Source organism: Bactrocera tryoni, unplaced genomic scaffold, assembly GCF_016617805.1.
Source record: "Bactrocera tryoni isolate S06 unplaced genomic scaffold, CSIRO_BtryS06_freeze2 scaffold_25, whole genome shotgun sequence".
NCBI lineage: Eukaryota > Metazoa > Arthropoda > Insecta > Diptera > Tephritidae > Bactrocera > Bactrocera tryoni.
Genome location: NW_024395977.1, coordinates 1,370,447 through 1,381,598, shown reverse-complemented (window position 1 = coordinate 1,381,598; position 11,152 = coordinate 1,370,447). Strand labels below are relative to the sequence as shown.

General features: G+C 34.5%; 1 protein-coding gene across 1 annotated transcript; it reads left to right on the top strand.

The window, feature by feature from the left end:
- Window positions 1–605: 605 nt before the first annotated feature.
- Window positions 606–10,457, top strand: LOC120780368 (protein ALP1-like). Its single transcript, XM_040112659.1, has 4 exons — window positions 606–755; window positions 852–1,019; window positions 9,271–9,496; window positions 9,547–10,457. Exons 1-4 carry the CDS (start codon window positions 606–608, stop codon window positions 10,455–10,457), a joined length of 1,455 nt encoding a protein of 484 aa, XP_039968593.1.
- Window positions 10,458–11,152: the final 695 nt, after the last annotated feature.

Below are 11,152 nucleotides of genomic sequence, written 5' to 3'. Positions count from 1 at the left end.
CTATCCCATCAAGGAATTATTAGTTGTACCCTCGGGCATGGAAGAGGAGATTATAAAGTTTGCACACAGGCAAGGACACTTTGCAGTTAAGAAAATCGAAGAGATTTTAAGTAAGAATTATTATATACCAAACGCTAACGAAAGGGTGCAGAAAGTAGTCAAAGCATGTATCGAATGTATTATGGCGGATGCCAAGAGGGGAAAAGGGAGGGTTTATTGACCCCAACCGATAAGTCTCAAGAACCGCTACGAACGTACCACATAGATCACGTGGGTCCGTTGACCGAAACCAAGAAACAATATAACTACATTTTGGTAATAATAGACGGTTTTTCAAAGTGCGTGAGGTTGTACCCGACAAAATCTACTGGGGTGAAAGGAGTAGTGGATAGATTAGAGACACAGGCATCGATCTTTGGAAATCCGAGGCGGATTGTTACAGATAGGGGGGCTGCCTTTACGGTAAATGCTTTCAAGGATTATTGCAACAAGTAAGGCATACAACACTTGCTGATTGCAACCGAAGTTCCTCGTGGCAACAGCCAGGTAGAACGAGTGCATCGTATAATTATTCCAATGCTTTCAAAAATGTGTCAGAGCGTAGTATGGGGATAGCACCCTTCAAAATACTTACAGGTCTGAATATGCGCACTTCAGATAGTCCGGAATTACTAACTATGTTAGACGAAGTAGAGGTTGAAGAGTTAAATACGCAACGCGAATTAGTGAGACAGGAGGCAAAAGAAAACATAAAGGTAATTCAGGAAGAGAACGTTAGAACATTCAATAAGAAAAAAACGGGGAATTTTAGATACAGAATTAATGAATTAGTCGCAATTAAACGGACGCAGTTTGGGGTTGGTCTGAGATTGAGGCCGAAATATCTCGGACCATACAAAATAGTCGCACAATTACCACACGGAAGATACAAAGTAGGAAAAGTAGGAGTCCATGAAGGACCTAATAAGACTGCTGTAACGTGTAAGGGTTGTATTGATGTCGATTGTGGTGATGTCGAGGTAAGTGTGGTGAGCGTAGCGTGTTAGTGTTGTTTGGGGCAGGCGACTAAGGCTCATTTAGGCATCCCGGTCCCCTAGGCGTATATATTTCAGCCTAGAATTCGTTGCAGTTGGTGGAGCGTGGCTACAACGGTGCTGAGTCCTAAGGTGCGGCGTTGCCGCGGCCTTTGTTGCTGGCGTCGTGCTGACGTCCCATTCTGTGACCTCCAGATACGGGTCGATGATGGGCCTATTGTTCGATGGGACCGTGCATCTCGTTTAAATGGCGGTCGTCGTACTGCGCCGAAGAATGTTGACCGATGTCGTTCCTAGTAGTTCGGTGGAGCATTTTATGATGAGGCCGTATACAAATGTGGCACTGGTTGCCCTCTTGTGTGTTGTGAGTAGACGCCAGGCAAGTAAGACAGTGGCCGTGCACCTGGACGACCAGCTGGCGTTGCAGAGCTGGCAACCCTTTAACAATGGCGCATTGTGGTAACCGGGGGGGTCGACGACATATAGGGCATCAAAGACGCTGTGGGTCTGCTGCTAGCGTGGGTGTTGACGGCAATACTGCCGTTCCACTTAGAGGAGAAGTTGGTGTGGTGTTAAATTACGTTTTGTAAATCTAATATCTTTAAATATCCGAAATTTTTTGTTCCAAAAACTCAATAATTAAGACATTTCGTGTCTTATACTTATGTTTTCCCCTATAGAAATAAAGATAAATTAATTCAAAATAATAAAATGACTTGATTTCTTAACTTACATTTAAAATCTGTGAGTGCTTTGTTTCTGACAGCAAAACCGATAAAATTGGTTTCCGTGACACCCAAAACCGATACAAATTCTGTTTCGAATATCAGACCAATAATATCTGAATTCATGACACCTACTAATTTGTTTTGATTAGTTTCAATTCTGATTCTGACGACTATCAGATTCCACAACAGCCCTGATAGTTGGACAAGCGGCATTATTAACTTTCCGGATTGCGTACGGAGATCGACTACGCGAATGTGACCGTCGGAGCCTTGGTAAAGCTTCTCGATGCGGCCAAGCCGCCATTCGATAGAGGGGAGACAATTGTCATGAATCAGAACACAATCTCCAATTTTTGGCGCATTTTCTCTAGTTTTCCATGGGTACCTCTTGTGGAGGTCTTTTATATAGTCTTCTTTCCATCAGAGAAAAAAAAGAAATTCTCTCAGTGTACACTGGTAACAATAAATACGTGTGAAATCTTTACGATAAAAAGTTTGTATTTTGGTTGTATACGCAATGTATGAAATAACGAACGTATTTCGTTTTCCTTATTCCCGGTTCTTATTTAGTTGTGCTATTAATTTTGTTCTTGTTTTCTTGATATTTTATTTATTGTTTCGTACTCGTTAGTATATTCTTGTGTATAGGAGCGATAGTGGAAAAAGAAAATAACCTTTAACCGTTAATAACCTTTGTGCGTGCTTATGTGCATACGTAATATGCTTAAATTATTTTGTTTGCTCCTGCTTGCTTGTGATTTAACAAGAACAAGGGGTATTGCTGGAAAAGTGCCGATCTGGTTTTTGAATAAATAATATATATGTATATTATGTATGTATGTGTGAACAATTGAAAATGCCAATACGTATGTATGTGCTTTTTTTTGCCAATTGCAATTTTTTTGTTTTGACTGTATATTCTTTTTTTTATTTTATTTTTAATAAATTAAATGTTTGTAATTCCTATTTACCGCTCAGGTTAGTTTTTATAAATTTTTAAATTAATTCCCAAAAGTTTAAATAGTTTTAATTTAAATGTAGGATATACCGGCATAGGCAAATTGTATGCCGTATGTATGTATGTATGTTTATTATTTTACAGTACGAATGCCGCGGAATAAGAAAATTGGTGATGTGCAGGTATGCACTTTAAGTACACATTTGTGTACATTTGTGAAATTTGATCGTTATTATTTGTACACCTATGTGCTTATGTTACTTTCCAACTTTGATTGTTACTTATACATATGTCGATTGCATAAAATATGAATATAAGTATCTGCATATGCATATGTATATTGTTTTTTGTTCTTTTTGTTTTTTCTTTTAATTTTACTTTTCGAATTTGCCCAAGCTTGCTATTTGCGCAATCCTGCTTATACTTTTGGAGCATTTGCCAGAAAATGTGGTCAAGTTAAATTATTATTAGCCGCGTTTTATTTGACCATCACAAGCTAATAGCTAAATCATGGAAAAATAAAACGCACTTTGCTTATTCCATATATTCGCTTAAAAATGAACTGGGTTGGTAATGCGGACAAGAACAATCAGCTGATTACTATTTAGTTTGAAATTTCAAATTAGTAAACGCAGTATTAATATGCTATACAAATATATTTATTTTAATTATTTGAGGTCTAGAATACAAAAAACTGAAAACAAGTGTTCCTATGTATTTGTCTTAATTTTAGCGTAATGCCCATCAAATAATCTGTAATTTTGGTTTGTTTACATTTCCATCTGTCAAAATGAGATTTTTCGCTTTGCCAACTACTTTTTTTTTGGGATAAACCTTGTTATTGTGAATGAAAAAAAGCGATGAACTGGCAATGCCTCTAGTTCAATAGGCAAGTTATGATAGCTTGTGACAAGCCAACATAATTTTGTCTTCCATACAAAATAAGCAAATAGCTTAATTTGCTGGTCAAATAAAACACGCCTATTATTAAATTTATGTGTTTGGATACACAAAGTTATGCGTAAATAGGCTATTTTTTCTTAGATATGTATATACCATACATATAATTATATATTTTAGTATATACTGTTCATACATATATATGGAGGTACATATGTACATACATATATGTATGTATAGTGTACCAAACAGTTTTTCGGTTTCCCGGAAATTAAGTAAATGTGGCAGCAACCGTTCTCTTAAAATTTGAACCGACTTGAATGCGGTTTTTATAGATATGAACTGTAAATGCTAACCACCATAGATATGTACATATATGAAAATAAAATTTTGAAATAATCCTTCAACTGCTGTGAAAACTTTATATTAAACTGAAAAGAAAATGCTTAGAGGCGAGAAGGCCTGAATTCAAGCAATTATACATATTTATACATATATACGTATTAGAGTGATTCAAAAAAAAAATTTTTTTTTCGTTTCGTACTTGGGAAAATAGGGGCTTAGACACCCTAAGAAAGCCTCTCCAAACAAGAGTTTTTAATTGTAACGGGAAGGTCCTCCTACATACAGCTTTCTATTTTTTCTTATTATCAGATAGAAAAATTTATATCTCGCTTCCAACTACTTGAAAAAATATCTTGTTCCTTAGATTTTGTAAGAAATCGAATGCCATACAAAAAAGGCCTATTATGATTTTTTCGTAAACCCAACCGTTTAAAAGATATTAACGGTTGAAGTTTGATTATTTTTGGGAAAATTTTTTATTTCTTATGAATTTTATAACAGCTGAAATAGAAAGTAAGCAAATGACGTAGTCAGGAGAAGCAACAGTAAACAGCAATGGGAAACAACAAATACGCTGACAGCAACCACTATGCAGGCACCAGCAAGCAAAAAAGGACCATCAGTTCAGAGCGGTATTGATCGCTACATTAATGTAAAAAGGAAATCGACACCAATTAAATCAGCGGTCAATACCAAAAAATTTCAACCAGGCACGCCAAATGGTACAAAGCCACAAATTCTTAATGGCTACATATTTGCCTTAATGAGCAATGAGCTTAAAGATGATGCAAATATATTTGCGTGAGCGTAGCTCAAAAGCTCTTGATTCTAAAATAAGCAATATAATAGGCACAAACAAATTTCACATTGTGCCCGTGAAGAAAGGTCACTTAGATGAAACAAAAATTCAAACATACACTGTAAAATGTTTCATGGATGTTGTAAAATTCTTATCAAATCATTACAAGAATTACTACACTTACCAACTGAAGAGGTCTAAAGGCCTTGTAGTTGTTAAAAAGACATAGAGTGGTAGACTCTAACGATGTTAAAGAAAGATTGGAAGAATGTGGTGTTAGTATTAAATCAGTAGTAAATATTTTTAACAGAAACCAAGTCCAACAACCAATATTCAAAATTAAATTGATGGCAGATTCTAATCAACTAAAGAAAAATTAAACACATCCGATTTACAATTAAAAATATTTGCTCCATCGCAAATTACCGTTGAGGATCCACATAAAAGAAATGGCACTGTATAATGCAGCAACTGCCAAGAGTATGGGCACACGAAATGATATCACCCTACGCAGTGCCTGTGGGGAGTGTGGTGATTTATATCCTACATCAAAATGTAGGGATCCCTACAAAAAGCTGTATATCGAAATTCTTTTCGTACAAAATTCTGAAAACTAACGTCGCGAAATTCTGTAGTGACAAAATTCTGCATTTACAAAATTAAGTATTTACAAAGTTCTGTAAAAGCGAAATTCCGCACTGACAAAATTCTGTATAAAAAAAATTCTGTTTTGAAAAAATGGTATATTGACTAAAGTCTGTTTTTTATTTGATAATTTCATGTGCCAAATGAGTTGCTATTAAATAGTCGTAAATCTCATCAATAAAAACAATTAATATTTAAGAAAAGCAAAAGATTTATAAACTCCAATATTAACTTAAGCGATATTTATACAAAGAAAAATAAATGAGAATTTTAAGTACAAAATAACAATACACCAAACAAAAGACTTCAATATTAATTCAAACGATAAGTACATACATATGTATGCAAAAAATAAGAAGTGAGTAAATTTTCCATTTGGGTCTTTCTTTCAAAATAATAAAAATAGCCGTCTAAGAACAATTTCTTTCCTCCTTTATTGGAAGTTATAATTTGTATTTGTGACATAACGAATAAATATTTTAATGAAAAAACATTGATGAAAACGACACGTGCTTTAGTTGCTTTCACAATTCTTACGACAATGACAGACATTAGACAAAGAAAAATACAGCAACGAAAATGCAGTCTACACTAACAGCTATTACCATTGCAGCGTAGTGATCATCAGCTTTGTTGTACTTACTCACGGTGTACTGACTAGTTTAGGGACTTCACTGCATTGAAATTTTGTTTAGAATTGTTCAACTGCATTGCTCAGTTGACAACAGCAACTTAAACGAAATCAATTAAAAAGAAGTAAAAAGCAAAACAGAGATAAAGAGAAATGCAAACAAAACCAGGTAGGTTATTCTGTATTTACGTAATTCTGTAAATAAATGATAAGAAATACAAAGAATTTTATAAAAAATGCGCACTTTTAAATACTTTAATAAATGATAAGAAATACAAAGAATTTTATAAAAAATGCGCACTTTTTTAAAAAAATTTTGCAAACCCAAAACTGTGATAACAAAGTGTGACAAAAAAAAAAATAAACGGTGGTGACAAAATTGAAACACAAAAAAAATATATAATTATATACAAAAATCTCATATATCGGGTGATTTTTTAAGAGCTTGATAACTTTTTTTAAAAAAAAAAACGCATAAAATTTGCAAAATCTCATCGGTTCTTTATTTGAAACGTTAGATTGGTTCATGACATTTACTTTTTGAAGATAATTTCATTTAAATGTTGACCGCGGCTGCGTCTTAGGTGGTCCATTCGGAAAGTCCAATTTGGGCAACTTTTTCGAGCATTTCGGCCGGAATAGCCCGAATTTCTTTCGGAAATGTTGTCTTCCAAAGCTGGAATAGTTGCTGGCTTATTTCTGTAGATTCTTTAGACTTGACGTAGCCCCACAAAAACAGTCTAAAGGCGTTAAATCGCATGATCTTGGTGGCCAACTTACGGGTCCATTTCTTGAGATGAATTGTTCTCCGAAGTTTTCTCTCAAAATGGCCATAGAATCGCGAGTTGTGTGGCATGTAGCGCCATCTTGTTGAAACCACATGTCAACCAAGTTCAGTTCTTCCATTTTTGGCAACAAAAAGTTTGTTAGCATCGAACGATAGCGATCGCCATTCACCGTAACGTTGCGTCCAACAGCATCTTTGAAAAAATACGGTCCAATGATTCCACCAGCGTACAAACCACACCAAACAGTGCATTTTTCGGGATGCATGGGCAGTTGGCCACCAAGATCATGCGATTTTAACGCCTTTAGACTATTTTTGTGGGGCTACGTCAAGTCTAAAGTCTACAGAAATAAGCCAGCAACTATTCCAGCTTTGAAGACAACATTTCCGAAGAAATTCAGCTATTCCTGGCCGAAATGCTCGAAAAAGTTGCCCAAAATTGACTTTCCGAATGGACCACCTACACGCAGCCGCGGTCAACATTTAAATGAAATTATCTTCAAAAAGTAAATGTCATGAACCAATCTAACGTTTCAAATAAAGAACCGATGAGATTTTGCAAATTTTATGCGTTTTTTTTTAAAAAAAAGTTATCAAGCTCTTAAAAAATCACCCGATATGTACATATGTGCATATATTATATGTATGTTAACAAAAGTGCAGTTACAAAAAGCATAAAAGTGAGGTGACAGAAAGTGCGGTGGGAAATATTAAATACACATATAATACACATATGTATGGTGAAACTAAAAAACAAAACCAAGAAAAAAAAGTGAGGTGGCAGAATTGTGGTGCGCAACCTGAAACACAGTGCTGTGAAAGCAAAAATCCAAATTAAGACAAAGGAGGAACCAGGAAAACACAACAACAACACCAGCAGCAAAAGGACTGGGGAAAGGAAGAGCAGGCGCAAGCACACGCACAAGCACAGGCACACGTAAATTTAGGCACATACACTTATACAAATATTATCCCCAAAAGCCCCTGGCGGAAATCAAAGTGAGTTGTATCGTTTCCTTTCAATATTCATATTTCATAAACATATATGTATGTATGGTAAAAAATTTCAAAATTAAATTTGCGGTTCTGACCAAAATTCCGGTCAGAAGAAAAAAAAAACCGTTACCAAACTGTTTTCGGTATTCGGTTTATTTTCCGGTAAAAACCGAAAAACCGCTAACAAAGCATTTTGGTACTGTATATAGCGGATTATTGATTGCCGGTAAATGCTTACCGTTGTGTTATAACACAAAAACTATCCCAAAAACAAAAAAAAATTGTTCAAGTACTTGCACAATTTTCCAGCAATACCCCTTATACTTAATCAAGTATAAACAGGATTGCTTAGAATAAGCTACGGCAATCGTAAGCAAAAATAAAAATAAAAGCATATGTTAAAATAACATCTTTTATATGGTAAATACATACATATACATACATATGTTGCATATGACATATTATATTTATAACATACAAAGAGCATAACTTGCTCATTTACTACCTTTACCATTTTTAACCATAATAAAATCTGTGTATTTAACATATATTAGGCGTGTTTTATTTGACCAGCAAATTAAGCTATTAGCTTATTTTGTATGGAAGACTTATAGCGGGATTCTGTAACCAGTCTCTAGTCTCTATTTGAGACATTTTGAGGCAAAGTCTCAATTTGAGACTAGTTACTATTCACTAAACAGTCTCTAGCGTTAGTCTCAAAATATTGAGACCTGGTAGTTAGCAGGTCACAAAACTAAAACGAACTCTTGTCTGCCATTTTGAATATACTGAATAGAGATCATCATAGATATTAATCGATTGTCGTTTCTTAATATTTTGTAAGCAACTCAAACACGAAAAGGTTAAAAATAAATCAATTTTACATAAATTTCGTAAATATTATGAAACAAAGTCAACATATATTTTTATTTGCATTGATAATTATGTTTTTTGGCTATATTATAGAAAATTTAATATTTGTTATCGACATATTTATTTTCATTCAAGTGTAAAAACATCTCTGAATAATGAAATGTAATAGATTTTGTGACTGTCACTTACAGAATAGCAATATCATCTCAAGTCTCAAAAATTGTCTCTAACTTAAAATCTCTAATTTAGAGACTTGAGACTGTCTCAAGTTACAGAATCGCACGGTTAGTCAGCATAATTATGTTGGCTTGTCATAAGCTATCATAGCTTGTATATTGGGCTAGAGGCATTGCCAGTTAAAATGCTTTTTTCATTCACAATAGCTATGATCTTTCCCACAAAAAGTAGTTGGCAATAGCGACAACCCTCAGTTTGACAGATAAAAATGTAAACAAATGAAAAATATATAAATGAAAGGTATAGAAGTGCACGAAATGGAAAATTTTATAAAAGATGCGGTAAGTAGGGATTTTAAATTGAAATTAAGACAAAATTAAATTTGTGTGTTTTCCAGTTGCTTGGGACTATGTGCAGAAATTCAAATAATGAAGTCGTTAAGGAAATATTCACCATCCTTGCTAGTTTAGCTGCTGAATCAAGTTCGTCATCGGAGGATTCAGAACAAGAGCAGATAGAGCAGCCAAAATGCTCTAATTTTGTGGACACTATAGATAATTTTGGAGATGAGGATTTCAAATCACACTTTCGTTTGAGCCGCACCACTTTAGATTACTTAATAGGTATGCTTTGTTTTTGTTATGAGACTTTTCTGTATGAGTGTTTTTTGCAGGAAGATATGAAGAAAGTGAACAAAACCGTTTTGCTACGAAGTCCGGAAAAGCCAAAATTCCTGCTAAAACAATGATGTACATGTATGTATGGTACTTAAGTAATACAATTACCTACAGACAACTAGCCGTATTGTTTGGTGTAACGAAGTCAACAGCATGGGCGATTGTTCGTCGGGTTGTCGCGTGGGTTATCTCAATAGGACATGAGTTTGTTAAGTGGCCAACTGGAGATGCGTTGGAAGAAACAACTCGCAAGTTTTTACAAAGGAAACAAATACCAGGTGTTATTGGTGCTATTAATTGTACCCACATAACAATTAATGCACAAATAAAAGACAAACATATATATTTTGATCGTAAACGTAATTATAGTGTTGTTGTGCAGGCCATTGTCGATGCTGATAAAAAATTTATTGATATTTTTTGTGGTGAACCCGGATCATATCATGACTCTAGAGTCCTAAAAAGGTCAGCTTTCTATAGAAAAGCGAAAAATAATATGGAAAGTTTATTTCCAAATTCTACTTTTATTCTCGGGGACTCGGCATACCCTTGCAGAAATTACCTCATACCGGTGTTTAAAGATTATGGTTCGTTAACGCCTAATCAAATCAGCTTTAACAAAACAAATTCTAGTTCTATAGTTGTTGAAAATGCATTTGGAGCACTGAAAGGACGTTTCCGAAGGTTTCTTAAATTTACGGAGCACAGAAATTTATGTGCAATTTCGAATTTAGTTGCAAGTGCATGCATTATGCACAATATATGTATTATTACAAACGACGATACAATTATTGACCCTCAAATTGAAAGTGCCGACCCGGAGCCAGAACCTGCTAATGAGCTGGCGAGAGAAGCAAGTGGAGATCGTCGGAATCAGTTACTTACAGTGTTAACACGAAGAAATTAATAAATTTTAATTATTTTAATTTTAAAATGCACTTTTAGAGCAACATTTTCCATTTTCAATCTCAAATAATAAAACTATTTATAATTTTACGACATATTTGTTTAATATAATCACGTACATATACGTATGCATTTGCAGATTTGTATGTAAAAAATGTTCATTTTATGATAAGCTTGATTTTATATTTCCGTTAAATAAAACAATACATATTCGTTATGAAATCAAGTAACTTTTCTAATTTTTATTCACAAAAGACTGCTGTAAAATTTTTAATTTTTCTTCCTCTATTTTCAGTTTTTATACTCTCGCAACAATGTTGCTAAAGAGAGTATTATAGTTTTGTTCACATAACGGTTGTTTGTAAGTCCTAAAACTAAAAGAGTCAGATATAGGGTTATATATACCAAAGTGATCAGGGTGACGAGTAGAGTTGAAATCCGGATGTCTGTCTGTCCGTCCGTCTGTCCGTCCGTCCGTGCAAGCTGTAACTTGAGTAAAAATTGAGATATCGTCATGAAACTTGGTACACGTATTCCTTGGCTCCATAAGAAGGTTAAGTTCGAAGATGGGCAAAATCGGCCAACTGCCACGCCCACAAAATGGCGGAAACCGAAAACCTATAAAGTGTCATAACTAAGCCATAAATAAAGATATTAAAGTGAAATTTGGCACAAAAGATCATATTTGGACGTAAT

Excerpts from the sequence above, each read along its gene's own strand:
- LOC120780368 (XM_040112659.1), top strand. The coding sequence starts at position 606 with ATGGGGATAGCACCCTTCAAAATACTTACAGGTCTGAATATGCGCACT. Across the intron at positions 756-851 it reads AGGCAAAAGAAAACATAAAG|TTTGGGGTTGGTCTGAGATT; the intron begins GTAATTCAGGAA and ends AAACGGACGCAG. Across the intron at positions 1,020-9,270 it reads TCGATTGTGGTGATGTCGAG|TTGCTTGGGACTATGTGCAG; the intron begins GTAAGTGTGGTG and ends TGTGTTTTCCAG.